The 25,505-nt window shown below is 37.3% G+C and overlaps 1 protein-coding gene across 1 annotated transcript in view; it reads right to left on the reverse strand.

Annotated features, from left to right (window-relative positions):
- Positions 1–2,953: 2,953 nt before the first annotated feature.
- The window catches only part of LOC122800118 (methyltransferase-like 26 B), a 140,447-nt gene continuing 117,895 nt past the window's right edge, over positions 2,954–25,505 (reverse strand). The window contains exons 4-6 of the mRNA XM_044069639.1: positions 17,991–18,058; positions 13,442–13,520; positions 2,954–3,549 (exon numbers count right to left, since the gene is read on the reverse strand). Coding sequence (XP_043925574.1) covers positions 3,493–3,549; positions 13,442–13,520; positions 17,991–18,058 — 204 coding nt within the window. The 3' untranslated portion in view covers positions 2,954–3,492. The remainder of the gene's footprint in view (positions 3,550–13,441; positions 13,521–17,990; positions 18,059–25,505) is intronic.

Consider the following 25,505-nt stretch of genomic DNA (forward strand, 5'->3'; position numbering starts at 1 on the left):
TCTTCGCATAATTATCAGAACAAGTAGGATTGAAATTAATCGTTTAGCAGCAGTAGGATTAACTAAAGCTATAGCTGCTGGGTCAGGTTTGGGAAGCAATAATGCCCAACAGGGGGTGTGTTACTGTGTTCAAATAATGCAGGCTTGGGAGTGTTCTGTGGCCTGATGCCATAGACGATAATGTACTTACAGAATAGGCTGTTTTTTATTACTCTCTCTATATTCTTCTTTCTTTGTTTGTTTTTTTTTTTTACTTGCTATAGTATATGTAATGGCTATTGGAGGAGTAATTCTACATCAAAAATACAAGTTTTGCAGGTATTTAATGTCTGTAAACTCACACACACACAAACACACACACACACACACACACACACACACACACACACACACACACAGACAGACTGACCAACTTACAAATATATGGGTCTACTTCTAAATCCTGTCATTTCAGAATCCCTAAGATGGAAATATTGAGACGAGAGGTATGAAACTTAAAATACCAAACTGCGTAAGTTTTCCCAGGGCAAGTAAACACTTGGCCAATGTGGGGAATTATACCCTTTTTCCACTGTAGTGCGATACCGGAGTTGGTATATACAGTTAGGGGGTGTGTGGGGGGCATAGCCTCCCGCCTAGGTGGGTTTCAGATAGTGCGGTTTATTTTATTGTTGTGTTAGGCAAGTGCTTACATAACCTGGGAAAACTTACGCAGTTCGGTATTTTAAGTTTCGTGATTTTCATCTTGGCACTTTCATCTTTGGGTTTCTGAAATTATGGGATTTAGAAGCAGATCCAAATATTAACACAGATTCCTAAATACAGATAGGAAGACAGATTTGCTTATACATAGGAACACATATGCACACACACACACACACACACACACACACACACACACACACACACACACACACACACACACACACACACACACACACGCACATAACAATTATAGCCATTTTACTGAGTGAAAACATCCTCAGTTGTCTGCATGCATGCAAATGAATAAATGTACAATGTGAGTTACTGCAGCTGCCCCCAACACACACACACACACACACACACACACACACACACACACACACACACCTTTACTGTCTCTACATTTTCCACAGTGTTTTCCTGCACATCGATTTGTCTCTAAAGCAATGAAGATTAAAGTCAGTCAGTTCTGGATACTAATAATTTCATATCTTTTAATTTTTAATGTTGCAATGGACTGGTTGTTGCAGTCAGAGCTGTAGTTTTCTCTCTTTCTCTCTTTCTGTCTTTCTCACAATGTCATGCACACATGCAGTTACACACAGACAAGCAAACACACACCTTTCTCTTTTTTAAATATATATTAACACTTCTATGTTTGCACTTGCTAAATAGAAAAAGCACTATTGATCAAGTATAAAAATGTCTGTTGTTGGTATTTTAATTGTCTGAGCTTCAATGCAGGTTAATACACTGCCATGAAGAAACATTTTTAGTGGGCATTACCTGTACATTGAAATAAAAATAAAAATAAAAATAAAATTACCTGTACATTAATACCCTGCTGAAGAACGTTCATTCTGCAAGCAGAGTGGCTATGTAAGATCGTTCATTCTCTAAAAAAAAATTAAAAGACTGAGGAAATGTATACATTCTTTCTCCCTTTTGTAGGGGCAGCTGGTTGACTATCAGGAAAACTGCAGAAAGTGACATACACATTCTCCAAAGCTGACAGAGCTGGAGAAATGGGTAACATTTCTGAAAATCCCTTCTACAACAGCTCATAGTATTTTCTGGGGACTGAGAAACCTGTTGTTTTGTTTTTTTTTAAAGCATTGAGACATTATAGAAACAGTCTCAAAGGAAGATAAACCTGCATAGGGAGAATCAGAAACTGAGCTCTCCTCTGAGTCTGAATCAAAAATTCGAGGAGACAACCCTCCAGATTCAGAATCTTGAATGTCTTCAGGAAAAGAGGTATCCCTCTTTATTTTATCAGAAACTACCTTCCAGGAAGGATCAATAGCTTAAATTAAACCCCAAGCCAGACCCAGTAAATTACTCCTGTCTAAGGAAATTTGAGGAGTAGTAAATACATATTTAGATTTTCTTTTTGACAGGACAAATGGGGCCAACTTATTATTAATGGCAGCAGCAGCTTCCCCAGGGATGGGCACAACATTCTGTCAAAACAGGGAACATTCTGTTCGCTTTCCTAGGACTGATAACAGTGGTTTTCCCTTGTCCACTGAAGGTACCCCAACAGCCACATGGGACATGGCTAACCCCTGGTCCTTAGTGACTATAGCTGCTACACTAAAGGGATCTGGATAAAAGATGAGTGGTCTGAGAAAAAAACAATGGCCGCAGAAGTGTCATTCACCTGTGTATGAGGCAAATTGCTAACCTGCTGTGATGGCAAAGACTGTTTGCTTAACTTTTTCTTTTTGTGTCTGGAAGAGGGATTGACAGTGAGATCAATAGTTTGTTCCATGGTCAAGATGAAAATGGTGTCTCTTTTCCAGGGAAAATAAGCAGCAAAAGATGGTAAAAACTAAATATCTTTAAAAGTCATTTTCTTCACACAAGAACACGGTAAAAAGCACTTTAAAACAAATTGTCAGCTCCAAAAAGTAAAATAAACACAATTTCTCTACAGAAAAAAAATTCAGTTACTTTATACAACTTTTAAACTGACAGGAAAAAAGTGTGCTCTCATTTAAAAGTACAATACAGTTTCATGACAGTCTATTAAAAGACAAACTCCTAGCTTACAAATAACTTTCCTGAACAGGGAAGTATTAATAACAAAACATTTTTAAAATGGAACTTTTTTTCCCCAGAGGGAATTTATCTGCCTGAAAAAGAAAGAGCACAAGCCGACCATCAGTCCTTGAAAGCCTCAGCGAAGCATATTCTTCAGGGACAGGAAAGCTCTGAAGGGCATGATGCCTAAACCTGTCTTTTTAGTCAGCTCAACTCCAACTGACTGATGGTTTGGGCACATGGAAGGTGCCTTGATGATCTGGAAGATGGCCAGATATTATATCCATAGCACTATATAACCCATATAGTGCAGACTACTGGTACAGTGATCAATATGATGAAAATCATGGTGTTAGCTGCAAGACTTAGGTAGACTAGATGGAGCAAAAGCATGTTACAAAAGTGGCTATTATATCAAGAAAGGAAAATGTAAATAGGGACTCCATTTCAGGAAAATTATTGCAAGTTTGCACACATGTTCAAAGTCAGTTTCCCACAATTGCTTCTGATTCTGCTATACAGCTATAGTTGAACCAAGATTTCATATAATGTAAGCTAAAAAGTTTTAGTTCTGCAGTCCAGAAATAACTGTTGCACGTTTGTTCATGCTGTTGACTTCATGCTGAGCATCATAAAGCATGTACTTGAAGTGGTAATTGTACATGCAGTAAATATGATGCAGCTGTTAGCCTCCGCAGTTTTCTTTTGACAGCTCATGACCACCTGATGTCTCATTCTGGTTCACTGCTGGTCAGTCTTTCTGAAGATGAGGCATTTATTGTGTTCTGGCATGTCAAGCTGGAAAACAGAATGTAAGAAGAAGGTAAGGAGTGGCTTTGCTAACTATAATATAAAAAAAATTGAAATTATTCTGTTTGACTGCCATTTGGTTTTAATTATAAGATATTTACAGAGCTAGAGGTGCTCTCAAAATTAGCACATTCCTTTTTGAAGGTGTGTCAAAAATAAATTCTAATATCTTATTTAGAATCCTGCAAGTTGTTTTAGTGAGCATGTTTTAGCGGTACAACAGGGTTTATTTAAGCAATATGCTATGCCTGGGTGTGAGAAATGCTGGATTTACCCACGGTTGATGTGGTTTGGTCACGAGGGCAGAGCCCGAGTGGCCAAACAAAGACAACCGTGGGTAAATCCAGCATTACTCACATCCAGAAATGGGTTATTGCTATTATACAATGACATTATTTAAGAAAGAAAATACTTACTTTTCTTAAATAATGGCATTGTATAATGCCTCCATGCTGCCCTTCCGCAGCTGTCTGGTATTCTGCGGCAGTTTTGATGTACTGCACATGCGTATGCTTACGCAGTACATCAGAGTTGTGGGTGGAAGCAACGGAGAAAGCAAGATCTCTGTTGCTTTTTAGAAAGTGTCTCGCTATGTTAAAGGAGTTTAACATAGTGAGACAGCTTTAAAAAAAAAGCAATGGAGATCTTCCTTTCTCCGTTCCTTTTTTTTTTAAGCTGTCTCGCTATGTTAAAAAAGTGTCTTGCTATGTTAAAGGAGTTTAACATAGCGAGACAGTTTAAAAAAAGCAACGGAGATCTTCCTTTCTCCGTTGCTTTTTTTAAAGCTGTCTCGTTATGTTAAACCCATTTAACATAGCGAGACAGCTTTAAAAAAAAAGCAACGGAGAAAGGAAGATCTCCATTGCTTTTTTTAAAGCTGTCTCGCTTTGTTAAACTCCTTTAACATAGTGAGACACTTTCTAAAAAGCAGCGGAGATCTTGCGTTCTCCGTTGCTGTAACAAAAAAAAAAAGACTTATACTAATGGAAAAAGGTCTGGCCGACCGGACCTTTTTCCATTAGTATAAGTCTGATTTACAATGTGCACGCTGACCAATAAGCATGCACATTTTGGAATATTAATAGGGGGGGTCGTTGTATAATTGCTGTGTGTTCAGGATTACTCCAATGGTCTATCTGAACATCAGACATGCAGCTTTTGCACAGCATGGCTGCTGCTCTGCTCCCATAAACATAGAATAAGGTCAGATATAAAGGGTGTGGCATGCTGAACAAGTACAGAGCACAACTCATTGCTCACTTTGTGGCTTTCTTCCCAAATATCATTCAGCACTAACCTGTTTATAGCAATGTGCAACAACGATGCAGTAAAGGAGAAGAGAAGATACAGGGAACCAATACAGGTACTGCAAGACATACATGAGTATATACAAACGATGTGTGCATGGTACAAAAATATTAGGGTACTTCCAGCCCACAGAATGATATCATAAATAGTCAGACTGAATTGATGACGGACTTTGCTACATGGATGTTGACTTCAGCATTTGGCATGGATTACCTAATGACATTTAAGGAAGAGTATTTTAATTCCACACTATGGTCCCTTTCATAGATTAATGTTTTCATTCATGAAAGTGACAGGAAGAACCTTTCTAGCATGGTCTGCACTGTCATCAGCTGGCATCAATTCAAAATGTACACTTTTACAGCCTCCTATGTGGTAGAAGGAAGCACACAGGTCACAATAATGCTGCTTTTTTGGACCAGAGAACACTGTCTTCTAGTGATCCCTGTAGCAGCAGTAGGATGTAACACTGCTAACTAATTTACTTTTTATGTGGAGGTCAGAGGTTTGTCATTTTTAGTGAGTATGATGTCTGAGATTAGGAAAGGGTGCAGCTGCATTTCCTTTAAGCAGGATGAGCATGGAGTCCACGTGTGTCTCTTCATGCATTGTGAAAAGATAAGTGCAACTGTGATTAGCTTTAGTGTGACAGGTAACTGGGAAATTTCACAATAGTATTCTGTTGTAAGGTAGCATGTCTGTGACTACATTCATGATGCACTGCTACTTGTGCCTCCCTCATGTATCCAGTGTTTTGTTAAGTGATTTTCTCTAAACTGTTTTGTTACAGAAAATGCCGTGTATGTGAATGGTTGCATCAAGTCTTGTTTCTCTGTGTTATATCAGTTGTGACAAATATGAGGCAAGTCAAATGCTTTCTTGGGGTAGTAATGGTGACCCTAAACTTTTGCAGTAACAATAAAATCAATCGACCCCAACTGCCAAAGGTGTCCCAAAGTGGTATAACAAAGTAGAAACTCTTCAGGGCACACCACCACGAACTTGCATTGTGTCTACAGTGATAAAAAACACTCTTTATTCAAAGAAAAACAATAAAAGTGTTAAAAACACTTGAAATTCCCAGCTGAGATAAACACTTTCAGCTTTAAGCCTTCTTCAGATCATAAATAACAAATGCTGGGTAAAAACATACATATTGTGTTGCAGCCAATCCAGTGGCTTAAAATATTTTTATCCTATCAGCAGTGCACCTCTTAACTCTTTGTCCTTGGTCAGAAGCAAACTCTGCACAGGATCTAGCTTCCAATCAAAATCCTTTGCTGCTGCTGCAGCGTCCTCAATCAGGTACGTATACTCTCTGTTCTTTGCATCTGTGCACTCAGAGAAGGTTAATACCCTATAGTCTGTAAGTACTAATCAAATTCTTTAAGTATTGTTTCCTTCCAAATCACTGGTGCAGCCTATTAGAGTGCGGTTACCAAGCCTTCAGCCAATCTTGTAAACACTGCCATTTCTTCATTGTTCATAAGAAGTTTTCCATTACTAACCTGCTGTAAAAAGCGGACAATGTTAACCTATTAGCAAAAGCTTCCTGGTGGATAAGAGAAATTTTTTTTTTAAAAGAACCACATTAAGCAAAATTTCCTCATTGCTTCATACAAGGAACAAAAGCGTTACAAAGGTTCTCAACCTGATTTTCTACATATAATCTTTGGGTTCAACATAATATTGGTAGAAAAAAATAAATGAATAAAAACATGCTTAGGGTAACTCCTATTATACCCCCAAGTTTACCATATACTTCAGTGGGGAAGTACGGCCATTACAAGGACTGTCCTTATGGTAATTATAAGTTTATCTTGCATTGCAGGATGAAACTGTCATCTTTTATTATTTATTTTTATTGTTTATTGTTACCAAGGCCCACCCCCGATTACAGCCAGAGGATGTAACTAATAGAAACACAACCCATCGGACACTAAAAGTCCCAGATATGTCCTATTAATGAGAGGCTACTAATTAGTTACACCCCTTAAAGTACAAGGGCAGAATCCCTTAGTGAATAGGATAAAGGGGAGTGGGGGAGGGAGGAAATGTACTGACTGACTTGGACAGTCCAAACAATTACAATCTCAAAATTGTGTGGAGATAAAAATATAAGCAAACCAACTAATACTGGATTAATGCTGAAACTGCTTCCCATCTCCATGCCCCCCTGAATATAAAACTCTGTTCAGTCAGAATGTAGCACAGGTCCCCACAACTCACGTCATACCTAGGTTCTCACATACTTATTACAACCTAGCTTAAAGGAATAAAATCAGTTCAATTAACAGTTAAGCATCTGTTCTTTAAAACTGGTTTCAATGGGATCATAATATTAAGACCTGGCGGCCAGTGGGCTTGCAGATTTGTAATCCAACCTATTTCACAAATTTCTGTGAGGTTTTGTATATCTCCCCCTCTATGATTGGTTAATATAGTTTCAAAAGCTCTAAATGTGAATGCATGGTTGGAATTATGCACAATATGGTTTGCTAATGCATTCATCGTGTATTTATGTCTGATGTCTCTTAGATGTTTTAGTATCCTTTCTTTAAACTTCTGATCCATTTTGCCTGTATGATAACCTGGGCATTTCCCACAAGTTGCTAAGTAAACCAGATGTTTGGTATTACAGGTGGCTACTGCTTTTACAGTAAATTAATTTGCTGTAATTAGTAGCCTCTCATTAATAGGACATATCTGAGACTTTTACTGTCTGATGGTTTGTGTTTCCTATTGGTTACATCTTCTGACTGTGATCTGGGGATGGCCCTTGGTAACAATAAACAATAAAAATAAATAATAAACGATGATAGTTTCATCCTGCAAGGCAAGATAAACTTATAATTACCATAAAACAGTCCTTGTAATGGCCATACTTCCCCATTGCAGTACATGGTAAACTTGTAGGTATAATAGGAGTTACCCTAAGCATGTTTTTATTCATTTATTTTTTTCTACCAATATTCTGTTGAACCAAAAGTTTATATGCAGAAAACCAGGATGAGAACCTTTGTAAGGCTTTTGTTCCTTGTATGAAGCAATGAGGAAATTTTGCTTAATGTGAGTCATTTAAAATTTTTTTCTCTTGACTACTAGGAAGCTTTTGCTAATAGATGGCAATTTATAAAGGAAGCATAGATGAACAGGAATAATGAAAATAAAAGTAAAAAAATATTAAAACTAAGTTAAAAAAGTGGTAAAACCACTTCATTAGGTTAACATTGTCCGCTTTTTACAGCAGGTTAGTAATGGAAAACTTCTTATGAACAATAAAGAAATGGCAGTGTTTACAAGATTGGCTGAAGGCTTGGTAACAGCACTCTAATAGGCTGTACCAGTGATTGGAAGGAAACAATGCCTAAAGAATTTGATTGGTACTTACACACTAACGGGTGTTAACCTTTTCTGAGTGCAGAGATGTAAAGAACAAAGAGTATATGCACCTGATTGAGGTTACTGCATCAGCAGCAAAGGATTTTGATTGGAAGCTAGATCCTGTGCAGAGTTTGCTTCTGACCAATGGCTAAGAGTTAAGAGGTGCACTACTGAAAGGATAAAAAATATTTTAAGCCACTGGATTGGCCGCAACACAATATATATGTTTTTACCCAGCACTTGTTATTTATGATCTGAAGAATGCTTAAGAAGCCAAAAGTGCTTATCTCAGCTGTGAATTTCACATGTTTTTAATACTTTTATTGTTTTTCTTTGAATAAAGAGTGTTTTTATTGCTGCTGACACAGCACAAGCTTGTGGTGATGTACCCTGAAGATTTTCCTACAAACATTTACAGTAGGTCTATAAAGCCATAGTATAATCATGGTCTCTTCTCAGATCATCTTTAACCATAACAAATCTAAATAAATATAACCACCCCACACAAGATATAACGCAGTCAGACAACGCCCTCAAACTAAAATCCAACCACAAAACAAAATACAAGCTCATTTAAAAAAGTCTGAAGTAGGTAGGAAAATCAGAGAGAAAAGGAGAGTGAGAGAGTTGATAAGTTTAAGGAGGTAGGTAAACCAGAGAGAGAGAGAGAGAGGCAATTCTCCACATGACAGCTAATAATGATAATCTGCCTCTAGTTATATATCATGGCCATTACCTATTGAGGCTTGAGGCGGTCAAATTCCTGACCTCTGGGTTTACACAGAGTATCTGTAAGTACTGTTTATTTAACTAACCAACTCTAGGAAGAACCTATGCAGTCAGTATAAATGAATACTGAAACTGGGTTGATTGAAAAGAGGCCATGTTGAACAGAACTTTGGAAATAATCTTTTAGCACTGTTGTATATAGACTGGATTTTGTAAACTTGCATATACAAAAGAATTTACTAGAATAGTATTTGTTGAAACAAACTAGCAGTGCATTTGTAAGAAGGCTTCTTTTCCATGATTATTTTGAGTGGCACTACAGATTTAATGCAAAGCAATACAGCTGACAGCAAATACAAGGTAAATTGTCACACTAAAGCTAATCCTATTTATTTTTGCAAGAAAGTAAATTTTTATGTTCATTATTGTAAATTAACCACAGTTTAAAACTTGATAGCTGACATAAATGACATATTTTTCTTAGTAAAAGCACAACAAATTACTACTCTCTCTCTCTCTCTCTCTCTATATATATATATATATATATATGTGTGTGTGTGTGTGTGTGTGTGTGTGTGTGTGTGTGTGTGTGTGTGTGTGTGTGTGTGTGTGTGTGCGTGCGTGCGTGCGTGTGTGTATGTAAACTACACATCTACAACTGAGACATTCAGAACCAAAGAATACCTACACAAGAAAAAAGGCATTTAAATGTAATAAACAAATACATACATACATACATAAATAAATATCTGGTTGTGTTGGGTATAGAAACTGTGATGAGTGATGCAAAGCATACCCCTGAAAATATGGCTGTAATTCATCTCAAATAAAATTATTGGAGACAGTCATAATATAGCAAAGATGGTTTATTATATAAACAGGATAACAGCATCTTGAGAATCAGAACATAAGAATATACAAATGGCAGACTAAATGGCTAATCTATATACACTTACAAAATAGCTAATTTATATACACTCACAAAGTACAAAATCAGCAGTTCCTCAATTTAGGTGGTTCTTTGGAATATTCTGCAATCACAGTTCATTCTTAGCTGACTGTTACATAATTCAATAACCTTTCCCATCATCATCTAAATGAGAATGAATATTCTGGAAGGTTTCTCATCTCATGACAACTGCTTCTTACATTCCCTTGTCCATTAAATTTCGTTATGCTTGACAATACTCTGTTCATGCAGAACATGTTATAAAGCAAGGTCATAGCATAATGCTGGTTTGCTTATCTGTCTCTACAATGTTTCTAACTATGTTTCTACTCATGCAATGTCTGAAATACCTTTTGTTCATACTGCAGCCTAAGAAACAAGGCATGGCTATATTTTCTTATCTCAGTTTGCAGCATCATGTCTGAAATAATTCCAAAGAACACAACTATATTTTCTGTTCTAGCTTGAATAGAAGCAATATCAAAATCAGTGCAGCTTGGCAACAGGTCACTAAACATAGATTAGTAAAGGCATTTATACAGCATAATGAATATTACATTGCACTGTTAACTCTAGTAAATGAAAACTGTTTTTGTACTACATAATGAATGTTCTGCAAATCTATGAAAAATACTAAAGGCACACTATTTTATACTGAGATCTGTACATCTGGAAGATGTAAAAAATAGTGTTAAACCACTTTTGAAAGAAAAACAAAGTTTTATCTCGGTATTCATGTATATATATATATATATATATATATATATATATATATATATATATATATATATATATATATGGATCCCCTTTAGATACCCGAAATCTCACTTCACTGACAAGGAATCCGTCGGGCCGAAATCACCGACAACGCAGATGACCGACAAGGTGAGAACCCAACGGACTCGGTAAGTGTGCGATAGAGTGAGGGATTTAGTGTTAGGGAGCGGACAGGTAAGTGTGCGATAGTGAGGGACTGTAGTTTTAGGGGCGGGTTAAGTGAGTTAGGGTTAGGGTGCAGGTAGGGTGTGTGTGCGATAGTGACGGACTGTGGGTTTAGGGGTGGGTTAAGTGAGTTAGGGTTAGGGTGCAGGTAGGGTGTGTGTGTGATAGTGACGGACTGTGGGTTTAAGGGTGGGTTAAGTGAGTTAGGGTTAGAGTGCGGGTAGGGTAAGTGTGCAGTTGTGTCGGACCTTAGGGTTAGGGTTTGGGTTACGGTTAGTGCATGTATGGTTGTGTGTATTGTCGGTATTTTGTGTTGTCGGTCTGTTGGTGTCGGTGATTTGTGTTTCGGCGTTGTGAGGTTTCGGTTAACTGAAGGGGATCCATATATATATATATATATATATATATAGATATATATAAATATATATATATATATATATATATATATATATATATATATATATATATATATATATACATATGGATCTAGGACTTTTGATCAAAAGATTACAAGCCCGAATCCATTACGAGTGAGCATACTTACGTGAAAGTGCTTTTCACTGAAGAAGCACTTTCGCATAAGTATGCCTGTTGCGGAGGTCGTACTATGGTGCGGATAAGGGAAAATTCACTTTTCCCCACTATAGTGTGATCTCGGAGGGTGGATATTTAAGTAGGGGGGTGTGGGGGGCTGTGAGGGTGCAGGGGGTGCTTGCCCCCCTGCAAAAACATTAATTTAGTGTTGTTTTTTTCTTTTTTTTTCTTTGTTGAACACACTTTAACGAAAGCGCTTTTTCGATGAAAGCGCTTTCATTAAAGTGTGTTCGGTGTGAATGGATTCAGACTTTTGATCTTTCAATCAAAAGTCCTAGATCCATATATATATGTTTATAGATGAAACAAAATCCATGTCAGCAGAACCAGCAGCAAAAAGTCCAATGTTTATATTTATATTAGTAGGCTGCTATTACTTACTGTTCATTATTTATTACTGATTTTCTTTATGTGATTTTTATTCTGTCGTGGGATTCTATTTTGTCATGTGATTTTATAAAGCTCTAAGTCATGTGTTTGTGACAAGTAATTTAATAGGCTGGATTTGGTTTTAAATAGGAAGTGAATGTATTTTAATTGTAACACTGACGAAGAGTCGTGAGTGGCTTGAAAGCTTTGTTGTTTTCTAATAAATGTATTCTAAAGGTTGGGCCAGTGGTTTATTACTTTTGGTATTTTTTTTTTTTTTTTTTTTTTGCCATTTTGGTCCTTTTGGCCACCTTTCTGCCTTTTATTTTCTACATCTGGAAGTGGGCAGAAGTAGGGAAAGGATTTCTGGTTGTCATGGTGAGAAAGGAAAATGTAGATGTGGTTAGAGTCGGAGAGGGAAGAAGCTGAGAGTTGTGTAAGGGAGGTTTTAGGGGAGTGAATTATGTCTAAGAAGTAGTGGAGGAGGAGAAAGAAAGCAGAAAAGGGAGGTGTATTTCTTCACTGAAATAATAATACATCATAATTATAATAAACTAAAGGTACAAAATGCTGCATTATTAGAATTTATATTTTGTTTACAGGGATAAGGCGGACCAGCCATAGCTATGAAAAATTTTCAAACAGCATTATCAACTGGATTTACATCTGACTTTATTCCATGAAATATATTTTTATATGCAATACTCCATTTACATTTTAACTGCTTCATTATTGTTTAGAAAATAAAACATCCCTATTCTTGCAAAAGAGGTAACATGTAAACTAACAATATAATTTTGCTGATCCTGCCTCAGGGACCCCAGTACTCCATGTAACCTTTACCTGGCTTCTGCAGCTTTTCAGTACCTTTAGCAAGTTGCCAGGATCTATGGAGAGTAGCCAGAAAGACAGCATTGTAGCTGACCATTGGTATATGCAGCTGTGGTGACTATTGTTTCAGAGGTGAGGAATGGAACCTTCTCATTGACGCTCATCTGTGAGATGGGGAAGGGAACCCTCACTTTCTGGGTTGAAAAAAGAACCCTCAAAGTAAATCTGCTCCCCAAAATGGAGAATGGTAGCCTTGTGGTAACTAAACAATACTGTGGTGTCAGAGGGGGACCCTGCTGTAAACTTGTCTGCCTGGTCTGAAAAGCAAATCCTCACAGTGGTGTTGCTCTGTGAAGTTGGAAAAAGAGCCTTCATGGTGATGCCACTCTCTGGGAAGAGGAGATAACCCTCACTTCAACTCTTTTCTTGGGTATTAGTACAAAGCCATCATGGTGACTCTGCTCCCTTGGATAGAAAGTGAGCCATGATGGTGACTGGTCAGTGATGTGAGGAATTGAACCCTTGTGATGACTCTGTTCTGCTAACTTGGTAAGGAAACCTTTACAACTCTGCCCTGAAGTTTAGGAAGGGAATTGTCATAGTGAGTCTGAATTCTGGTGTTTGCAAAGAATCCTGATGGTAGATCTACTTCCAAAGACTATGAGTCCATGCTGTTTATGATTATCCTGATCATCACAGCAGGGGCCTAAATTTCATACAAATTATATCCAAACAGAGTAATTTTGTTAAGATATTTTATAATAAATTATTTACCATTCTTTCCAGTCGTAGTGAATTTTCACCTGCCAGTTGGCGCAACACATCAATGTCACGCAGTCCCCACTCAGGATTCCTGGAAACAGATATGAGAAAAGTTTTAGTCACATACTCAGAACAGTACATGCATGCATGCATGCATATAAAATACAGTCCTTGTAAACAGTGAGCAGTCAATACCAGTAAAACATTAATTGTTTCCATCAGTTGAGTGGATTATTTTTTTCCACTTAAAACTGCAGGCATCATGAAGACTTTCCCAGCTTTGATGCAACTCAGGTAAAAGATGATAGTTGCAGCTACTGGCAACTCAGTCCAACCAACCAACCAACCAACCAACCAACCAACCAACCAACCAACCAACCAACCAACCAACCAACCAACCAACCAACCAACTAACCAACCAACCAACCAACCAACCAGACAAGCAAGCAACCAACCAACCAATCATGTGGGGTGCAGCAGAAGCTGGAAAGGGCACAGGTAAATTCTCCCTGTGACGTACTGAATATAACATAGTTGAAAGGTAGCTAAGTGTTACATAAATGTCTAGCTGCTGCATGACAGATACATTGTAGAATTCTTTACAATAATTCATGGATAAAAAGCAATGGACTAACATCAGGAAAGGTGAAGGAAATGTCAACAGATGAAAGTGTTGTATCTGTCTATCTACTGATTGTTCTGGTTACAGTACTTAATTATTCTTTATTTCTTCCCTTGCTAACCCATGCAGAGATTATACATGTGCTTTCTTTATTCTGTTTCTAGCCTTGCTATTGCACCTCACCTGCCCACATTTGGCAACGTCCTACTACTCTGTGTACAAGCACTTCCTAATTGGTCATGCAGCTTATGAGAAGCCTACCCCATAACCTGGCATTGTTACTCACAGTAAGCACTGTCTGCCTTTTTGTGTAAACATTCTAGAGTATTTTTGTGATATTAAGCATTGTTTGCCATTCTCTGTAAAGTTCTAGAGTATTGCCATGACATTAAGTACTGTCTGCCTTTGTAATATAAGTAAGTACTATAAAGACTAAATCTAATACTGCTTCATGGCTCACAAAGGAAACTAAGATAAAAATCAAACTTAGAAATATAGCCTGGACCAAATGGTGAAGAACTAAAGCCCCCCTCGACCAAGTGAGATATCGTCAACTCAGAAATGATACAAAAAAAACTCATTTTGCTAGACAAAAAAAAACTACTACCAGAACCTCCAGTTTACACATAAGTTTTGGGCAGGTACTAACCGACTTCTTCATCCAGGACAATCTACTACCCCAACCCCATCAAACTACACTCATAAATCCCCAGAAACTGTTGCCACTGCCTTTAATAACTTTTTCACTGAAACTATTCAGTCCTTAGCTAACCAACTTACTCCCACCCACTCTAACTCTACCAGTAACACACCCACTTCTCCCCCCCCCTTTAACTTCCAACATGCCTCTACCACTTTTATTCGATCCCTTATCAAAAAACTAAAAACCAACCACCCTTTCTGATAACCTTCCTGCAGAGTACCTACAAAAAGCTGCCGACATCATAGCATTCTCCATCTCTATCCTAATCAATAGAACACTAACTGATGGAACTATCCCCTCAATCTGGAAAATATCCCATGTTATCCCACTCCACAAATGTGGAAGTTCAACAGAACTGTCCAACTACAGACCCATTGCCATTCTCTCACCACTAGCCAAATTAATGAAGATGTGCATTCATAAGCAGCTTATAGACTACCTCATTCAGAACGGTCTGCTTGCCAACTCTCAGCATGGCTTTAGGCCACATCACAGAACCACCTCTGCCCTCCTTTCTTTTACAAATACCATATTCCAAAATAGGAACAACAACAGGCTATCTACAGCCCTCTTTCTAGATCTGTCGAAGGCCTGTAATACGGTCAACCACAAATTACTCATTCATTCCCTAAAATCCATCTCCCTAGATAACCATGCTATTCAGTGGGTCCAATCCTATCTGAATGGCAGACAACAGGGTGTATTATGGCAGGGCAAACTGTCCACCCTGCTACCTCTCACCCTTGGTGTCCCTCAAGGCTCTGTTCTAGGTCTTCTACTCTTTTCTATCTTCATCAACAATCTTCATACTGACATCCCTGATGCAACCTGCATTCTATATGCAGATGATTCTACCCTGATCTGTACAGCCTCCTCCCCTTTAGACCCGCAAACTTTAACACAAAACACATTTAACACAGTTGAAAGTTGGCTCTGTAATCACTGTCTGTTGTTAAATCCCAACAAAACTAAACGGCTCCTCTTTATCCCCACCAGTAGATCCACCCCATTTTCCTTCTCCATAACATCCAACAATTGTACCTCTATCTCTCCAGATGACCATACTAAGCTTTTAGGAGTAATAGTGGACAATAATCTCAAATTTGATCTGCATATCAATAAAACTATAAAAACATTAATAAGAAGCTTGGCTCATTATATAGAAGCAAACATTTTCTAACTCCATTAGCTATGACTGCAATTGCCTGCTCACACCTACTCTCTACCCTGCTATATGCCTCCCCCATACTCTCCAATTTGAGCAAAACTGAACTTAGTAAGATTTCTCACTGTTACAACCATATTTCCAGATTTGCCATAGGCTCAACATATAGGACACATCACTGTCAAAACCTCAGTCTTCTCAGGTGGCTAGAACTGCCTAGCCTACTTTTGTTTAATCAGCTTATAGTAGCACACAGAATTCTGTACCACCCTGAAAATACTCCGGCACTCAAAAATATCATAAAACCATATGGTAATTCAAGGCAACTACAATCATCCATTAAATTGTTGGTCCAAACCCACAAAGCCATTAACTCAGTGAGTGATTCCCTGTTTGCCAATGTTGTTGGTAAAACTTGGAATTCACTTCCATCTAACCTTACCCTCGAACCGTCTTTAAGTCTCTTAAAAAAAGGCCTTAAACAGTATTTTAAAGAGCACTGGCTTTCTCCCTGTACTAACCCTGATTAATCACTACTTATTCAATGCCTTATTTAAATTAATATTGTACGCATCTCTTGCTCATAATAGCTTGCTACAACCTGTTGTTTTTGTATACTATTACACACTGTGTATATTGTGAGCACCTTCTAGAGGGCTTTGTAAATATGTTTGACTCATATCTGTTATGTTCTGTCTGTGTTATCTGGAGCTTTTCTCCCTGGGCCTCCACTGAAAATGGACATATATCCAGTTGGACTATCTTGGTCAACAAATGTAAAATAAAATAAATAAATAAATAATATTCTAGAGCACTGGCATGACATTAAGCACTGTCTGCCTCTCTAACAGTCAATCATCAAATTACTTTGCAGCTGTTCTGTTTCCGTTCTGGTCTCCAATCTTATTATCTGTAGAAAAACACTGGCTTAGTATCTCTATGAATTCTCAGTTAAACAAGTAGAGAATTAAATAATATGACAGATGCAACCTCCATCCTTTGGTTCCATTCAATTGGGTAATGATCAACAACTGAGTGGAAGGTTACTCTGCTGGCATTGTCTGGTTGTTACACTAGTAAGGTGTCTGTCTGCACCACTACTGACTTAGGGTTTTATCTGTTAGCTGAATCAGTGAGGGAAATACAGCAGAAGCCAGGAGTTTAGCAGAGAAGCACTCAGTGTAATAGGGGAATATAACAGGATATCCAGACACAAAAAACATGGCATATAGACAAAACTATCATGTTTCATTGTATGCAAGATGGAAGGTAACACAGAAAACTACAAGCACAGTAACTAACAAAGACTGTAAGTATTACACAGAATGATAAGATAGTAATTCAGGGTGAGACAGCTCTATCAGTCAGAATATTTCTGAGGGTTACAGGGTGTAAATAAGGTTTAACACAGGACTAGACAGGTCCCTGAGGAAGAATGGCACTGAGGGCTACACAGCATGAGCAGGGGGTAAAACAGGGCTAGAATGACCTCTGAGAGGTATGTTACTGAGGTTACAATGTAAATAAGAGGTAACATATAGTGGGATAGGCTACTAAGGGAGGGTGGTAATGAGTATTACACACAATGAGTAAAGGATAACACAAGATTGAAGGATCTCTGAGATGAATGGTACTGAGGCTTTCATAGCATGAGTAGGGGGTAATACAGGACTAGACTGGTCCCTAAAGGGGAAAAGTACAGAGGGTTGCTCAACATGAATAGGAGATAATATGCATGACTGACACATTCCTGAGGGGAGTGGTAGTGAGGGTAACTCAGTATGATTAGGAGGTATTGTAGGTACAAATATCTAGACAGATTCTTTATGTAGATTAATTACAAGAGTTTCACACTGTGAGTGCATAGAGCAGAGATGTAGAAAGCATATATCTGAGGAACAGTGACACAGAGGCTTGCATGTGGAATGAGACTGTTATGTATATGTCTAGGGCCTATTCAAACTAGGCCTGAATAGTGCCATAGGCATTATGGGAACTCTATTTAAGTGTGAGCCTGTCATCATTAATGTACTATTAATGTGCTACTGACCACATGTAAAGTGCAGCATACCTTTTCTGTAGAGAAATGTCTAGTTCAGCATTGCATTTCGGACTGATGATACCATTGATAGCAAAAGGCTGTGAAGTCAAGAGAAACAAAGAGCAACAGTAAAGTTAGGTTAGGAGACTAAGATGTTATATGCCATCAGGCACATAGTAACACTCTACTAACTATTCAAAATACACCTTTAATGATTTTATCACAGTCAGCCTGAATATTTACTTGATACACTTACACTGCATGTGTGACTTTATACCTTGTAATTAGATCTAGATGTCTTCTGGAATACATTTTTAGTGTCTTTTGAACATTTTGCTCCTGAGTGTGTGCTTTGAGTGACCCCTTCACTGTTTCAGGCAGCCAGTGTAATTGATGTTTGTGTGGCTGTCAAATTAACAGTTACCCTCTCTTAGTACTAATATATACAGAAAATCTCTTTGTAGGGTTGCAGACTATTGCACGGTATTCAACGTTCAGGTTGGGGAAACAGGATATATTGCTGAAAACCTATCTAGCTTCCACTTACAAAATGTGAAGCTTGATATATTTAAATGTGAATGTTTACAAGATTTTTAAAGCCTGTAGCCAAACTTCTACCAACTCTCAGCTCTCAAACGTATCTGACCTATTTTGTCTCCATTGCAACAGAAGTGTGTAGCATTGATTCTGATCTCCTGCACCCATCATAAATATAGGTAAGCTAATTCTGTCAGCTTCTGTTATAATACTGTGCTACTAAAGACGGCAGTGCATTGATGATATATGTCATAGTATATGTCTCATTATGCCTGGATTCCCTTTGCTCCCCTACCCTACCCCCAATTCTCACCCACCCCCTCATATTCTAATATTATTCTTCCTACATACACATTTCACTTGTGACTCTTATTCCAAAACCCTCCCCAAATGACCTTACTACTTCTATACATATACTTTGTTTCTTGTTTTCTATTTCCCTATCTCCATTTAATTAGCCCCATTCACAACTATCTTTCTCCCTCCCATACTGCTTTGGACTATATCCATTCATAATCACTATACTCTCTAACAGTACCTATCTATTCCACATTGTATCTTTTTTCCCAAATCAACCCTCATTTTTTCTTATTTTGACTATATCATTATACTTTAGCATTTCATACCCCTCTATTCCTTACATTGTATTGAAGATACCAGGACAACCTAATTTTCTTATTTTATAAAAAATACTTCTCTCCTTACCTATCCTCTACCAGCTTTAAGAATCTACAATCACTAAATCTCCTACTGTCTTGCAACTTCTTGTTTTCTTCTTCATTGCTACTTCCCCACTAGCTGACATCTATGAAATACAGATTCCTCTACTTAATTATGTTACTTTTCAGCTTATCCTCTATTCTTCTCCTCCTGCTGTACCATCTTTCATCCTACCATGACTCAATAATATCTCTCAACATCCGTCCAACTATGTCCCAACCACCTATTCATACTTCCTCTTTACACTCTCTACCAAACCTATTTAATATTTCCCCTGATCTTTATTCCAAATATAAACTGATTAACTACACTTCAACTCAAACCAAAACAAAATTACGTGCAAGAATCCTCTCTAAAATACAAGTCTGTATGATTTCCCAATATACTAAAATCCTTCTAGCAGCAGATATACACTCACCTGGCCTCACCTATCACAATGAACCAAAGATAATTCTCTCCCATACACTTTTCTAACCCAACAACAGCCAGCCCCCAACCCTGGTGATCTAATTTTTGCTGCAATAAATGTTAGAAGCATAAGAAACAAAGCTGTTGAACTACATGCCTGGATTATCCAACATAAGCCTGATGCTCTAGCTGTAACTGAAACTTGGCTTAAACCCAGCATATAAAGCACAATGAAATGACCAACCAAGAAGGCTGAAAATATAAACTTTTTATTTGGTAGCGGCTTTTGTGCGACTTGCACTTTCTCTGACCATAAAACAATAAAAAGACAACCATTTTATATACACCTGTTAAACTACTAAAAATCAGTTAAATAATTAAAAACCATGGCAACTCTATATTATTAATGACATAACTTATGAGCTTTCAGCTCTTGTCTTAAAAGAATATTGTCATTATGTTCCAAGCCCTTGTCTGCCTGCAACACAATGATCCATTTTAATTCATTATATATTCTGTCCTATCACCAACACAACCTCCACTAATATACTTACTGGTTAATTATAATACCATAAACTAAAAACTATGCCCTGCATTCTTCTTCATGTGTTTATTTAGAGCACTCAAACCCACATCTCTACGTATATCTCTGAGATGTTTGAGAACCCTTTCTTTAAGGCTGTTAGTTTTTCCTATGTAGAACGAAGTACATACCATACAAATTGCTAGATAAACAAGATCCCTGCTTTTACAGTCTGCATATAACTTAGGCTCATATTTATTTCTAGTATTAGGATATACATAACAATTCTTATTAGATATAGAGCTACAGGACTTGCAATTATGACATGGGAAGGTGCCATCCCACTCAGATATAACTCTTTGATCCTTACTTTTATCATAACATAATCTTCGTTTCAAAGATAATCCATTTTTAAACAAAACTGAGATGACTCTCCCACTAAATTCTTTAAACTTTCATCAGCTAATAAGATTGGCCAATTCCTTTTAATAATTTTGCACACAGATCCAATATTGTTAGAATAGCTAAGTGTGACCCTAGTATTCACAAAAGCATGTATATTAACATTACTTCTTTCTCTGTCACAATTAGAAAAGTATGGTTTACCTCTAGTGTTTCTCAAACCCCTAATCCGATCAGCTGATCCTGCAATTTCTTTTGGCCTATAGCCCTCTCAAAAAATTCTTTATTAAGCTAATTAAATGCCCCATCTAAACCTGAGGTATCAATATGTAGCCTCAATGTCCTTAAGAACTATCCTGTTAATTCATTTCAATACACATGCCCTGGATGCATGCTCATGTGGAGTAACTAACTATTTTTCCAACAATCTTTTCTAAAAATTATAGTACCCGATCCACAATCCATATTTTTAAAGATCTGTATATCAGGGGAATCAATACAATCAAAAGAATATTTTACAGTAAACTTCAAAAAGCTGGTACTCATATTAAGCTTATCTACAAACTCATTCAAATGTTCTGTTGTTCCATCCCATAACAGGAATACATCAACAAATCTCTTGTAATATATTATATTCTTTTTAACATCAGTAGTATTCAAGACATTTTCAGCTTCCCATAACACCATAACCATGTTGGCATAGCTACTAGCACATGGAGTGCCCATAGCTACACCTAACTTCTGTAAATAATACTCATTATCAAAAATAAATACATTATGCTCCAATATAAGAGGGAGAAGGGTACAAATCAACTTAATCTGATTGTCAGAATGCCAACTATTCGGAGTGAAAAAAAATCTGACTGCATATATACCTTTATCATTAGGTATTACCGTAAATAGGGTACATACATCCAATGTCACAAGAACCAAATCTGTACAGTTATCTGGCCCAGTATAAATGACTCCAAAGTTATACCTGCTGGCTATAATATCATCTGTAATGACCGTATAAAGACTAAAGATAGTGGTATTGTTTTAATATTTCCCAACACCTACCACATTTCCCCTTACAGCAAACCAATACAAAATTCAGTTCAGCAGAGCTTCTTATGACTTTCCTCAAAATAAACAATTGTAAACAAATATGACTGTCCTTTACATCCCCCCTGGTGATAATATAGCTATACTGGAAGATATCCTACATTGGATATCCATAAAATTTCCACAAGAAAAAATACTACTAAGTGATATGAATGTCAATTGGTTGGACATAAACTCTAACTCCCCCACATCTAGAATGAACTTATACGGATTCACACAACTAATCAATAGCCCCACACATTATAGCATGACATCAAATTGTCTATTAGGCTAGATCCTAGTACCAGATCCTAGCAAATACTCCAACACAGGTACAATATTAGACTCTCCCAGTGATTATCTTCCAATCTGTATGACCAGACATCTCACACATCCAGTTAAACAGCATATTTATAAAATAGCACGCAACCTTTCCATGTTTAACCCAGAAATGTTCACTACTACACTATTATCTGTTAAGTGGAATTTCCTAAAAATCCTCTTCTTAGACTATGCTGTAAATTAATTCAATACAAGTTTTCTAACTATCCTAAATAGCCCTGTACCTCCGAGAAGGAACAGACTAACAGCAAATAATGCAATTTGGCTATCCAAAAAGAGTAGAATGCCAAGAAAGAGAAAAATGGAAAGAATGTCAAAAATATAAAACACCTCGTCTTGAAAACTTCAGAATGCTTCACAATCATACTGAAAAGCAAATAAATGAAGACAAAAACTATGCTATAATAAATGTTAGAATAATACTAAACATAACCCTAAAATTTCTGGACATCCATTAAAGAAATCTTACTTCCCAGTCAAAAATTCAACCCAAACCCCTCTCCTGATAACTCACAACTTGAAACTACAATACAGTTCAACTCTCATATTATAGATGATATACCATCTCTAACCAAGGATTCCTCAGTATCTAATCCCAACCCTGTCCAACAGTCACATGTCACTACATCCTCTTTCACATTCAAACCTTTGCCCACATCTTATATAAAAACTACTCTTATACAAACTTAAACCATGCCCTTCTTCAGCTGATGACCTTCCAGGCGAGTACCTAAAATAGCAGCCAATAGCATTGCCTATCAGGTCTCAATCATTATAAACAGGTCAATTCAGGAATCCCACATTCCCTCTCTCTGAAAAAAATCACACATTATCCCTCTGCACAAAGGAGGACATTCAACAGACATTATTAACTGTAGACCCATAGCAATCATATCTCTCCTCACCAAAATACTTGAAAATGTATTCAAAAACAATTGCTAGACTATCTCCTGCAGGAAGAACTCCTATCCCCTACACAACATGGCTTCCATATTTCTCACAGTACCAGCACTTCCCTTCTAACCTATACAGATACTGTCAATAAAGCTAGAGATAATGGCAAGCTAGCCTTTTCCTTATTTATAGATTTGTATAAAGCCTTTGGCACAGTTTGTCACAGCAAACTTCTGCTTTAAATGTCCTCACTAGGTGTCTCTCAGCCCACCCTTCTGTGGTTCAAAAGCTACCTGTCCAATAGGTTTCAGTCAGTGAAATGGCACTCCATGCTCTCTCCTTACCTCCCAGTTACCACTGGTGTACGGCAAGGCTCTATCCTTGGTCCCATCCTCTTTAACATTTTTACCTTCACCCTCTACACAAATGATTCCACTCTCATGTTCACATCTGGCAACATGGCACCTCCAAAAAATTACTCAGGAAGCTTTAGCAGCCACTGAAACATGGCTTCGTAACTCACAACTTGTGCTCAACCCAAAAAAGACCAAACTACTACTTTTGCCCCAAATCTTTCTCTCTCATGAAAAAACAAAATTTAAAGTCCTCTCTCTTAATACTACAACCATGGAAAGTCACTTTTCATAGCAAATTATTATGGGTAATAGTGGATAATACTCCTACATTCACCTTGCATATACAGAATTGCATAAGAAAAACTCATCAAAAACTAGGGATGCTTTAGAGTCAAAAACTTTCCCATGGACACAATTAAAACTACACTTGCCACTACTTATCTCCTCCCCACACTTCTTTATGGCACTCCCATCCTCACTAACCTCCAGGCTTCACAAAAATTAGAACTTGAATAATGCTATAACAAAGTTGCTAAATTTGCAGCCAATACACCTTTCAGAACTCACCACTGTATAACATTGGTTAGAAGTGCCTCTTCAACTAACATATACATAGCTTCTTCCCACCTGTAAAATTATGCATCATCCATCTGCCTGTCCAGCACTAAAAAAACATTCTACACAACTATGTTCCCAGTTGGTCACTGCATTCCAGTGACCAAAAACTCCTGTCTATCTACAAACCTAACAAATCTGCTGAGTTTTGTCTGCACTTGTACAAGGTTGCTAAGGCCTGGAACGGCTTACCTGCATCCATCAGGTCAATAACCTTCCTTTCATCTTTCAAAACCACTCTGAGACTTCCTTTCTAAAATCTGGCTCTTTTCTTGCTCAAAACCAGGATAAACTATATCACTAAATGTGAACAGGTGCCTTTTCATTTTTTATAATTTTACTCTCCCTTCTTCACTTACTTCCTTACTTCTATCAAATTCTCTTTCCTGACTTTTTTCTCTAAATATGCCATAAGTCTATTTTTCCCTTACTTCATATTGCAATTCCTGTTTGTATTAGACTAACTTACCTTTAATTTCTGTACAAACTGTCTACAATTTTTCTAAATATTAAATGATTGTCATATAACTTGTAGGCATTCATAACCAATGTTTTTATACTATGTTTAATTTATTATAATTATTTAAACTGTAGATGTTTTTGTTTTATTTTATAGACTGTAAAATTATTGTTCTTAAAATGTTTCAGATTAACTTGAAGATTTTCTCCCTGGGATTCTGCTGAAAATGGGCTTCTACCCAGTTGGACATTCCTGGTAATCAAATGCCAATCAATCAGTCAATAAATATTATAGATATCAGTGTTAGAATGATGCACTGTTAAAAGTGACCATAAAGTCTGTGTATAGCACAACTGTTTTGGGGGACACTTTGTCCCTCCAGTCATAAGTTCCCCTCCCTGAAAATCAGCCCAGTTGTTTCCTATCACCAGGCAAGGATCACCTGGGAGGGGCCATCATTAAAGAAATCAGTAGGAGTGGATCAGGTTTTTCTCCATTAAGCCCTACCTCATGTATCCACACAGTGACAGCCCATAGATGGGACACATTGTGGACATCAGCACTGCACTTGTCCTTATTTCCATAAAGGTTTGATGTCTGCAAAACACCCCGTCCATCCATATGAGGCACCATGAGGTGGTTTGCCTGATAATGAGAGTGCACATCCTTCTTGGCCTATGACATCAAGTGTCCAAGTTCCTATTCAAACTATGTTAACTGGGCCAATTGCCAGGGCTCTATCTCTGTCTAAGCCACTGGCACAGGCCATTTATGTACCAGGACTTGATGAAAGGGAGAATCTTGGGAAGGTTTATTGCTTACATTTGATAAAGCTTCAGCAGGAGTCTATTATTATGAGAAAGGACTTGATGGATCTAAAACTGCATAAATCAGAACAGTGAGTCAAACAGTATTGCAGTTCCTGTCAATAAACTCAGATAATTTCTATAAAAAGTCTTTTTTAATCTTCATTTTCTTTTTCAAATAAAAATATGAATTTGCTTTTTAATTAATATAAATACAAAAGAAAAACCTGCTAAAATTATAGCAGTAAACTGTAAATCTGTGAGAAAAAGGCACATACACAAACAAAATGCTATTTGCTTCTTTAGACACACTTTAGAGTACAGGAAAACAAATCTAACAATGCCAGCCATGCTTGTCTTCAATTTATAGACTATTTCTTAGACTTACCACTTAGTTTG

This window comes from Protopterus annectens, chromosome 4.part0 (genome assembly GCF_019279795.1).
Source record: "Protopterus annectens isolate FY-2018-M chromosome 4.part0, PAN1.0, whole genome shotgun sequence".
In the NCBI taxonomy this organism is placed as follows: domain Eukaryota; kingdom Metazoa; phylum Chordata; order Ceratodontiformes; family Protopteridae; genus Protopterus; species Protopterus annectens.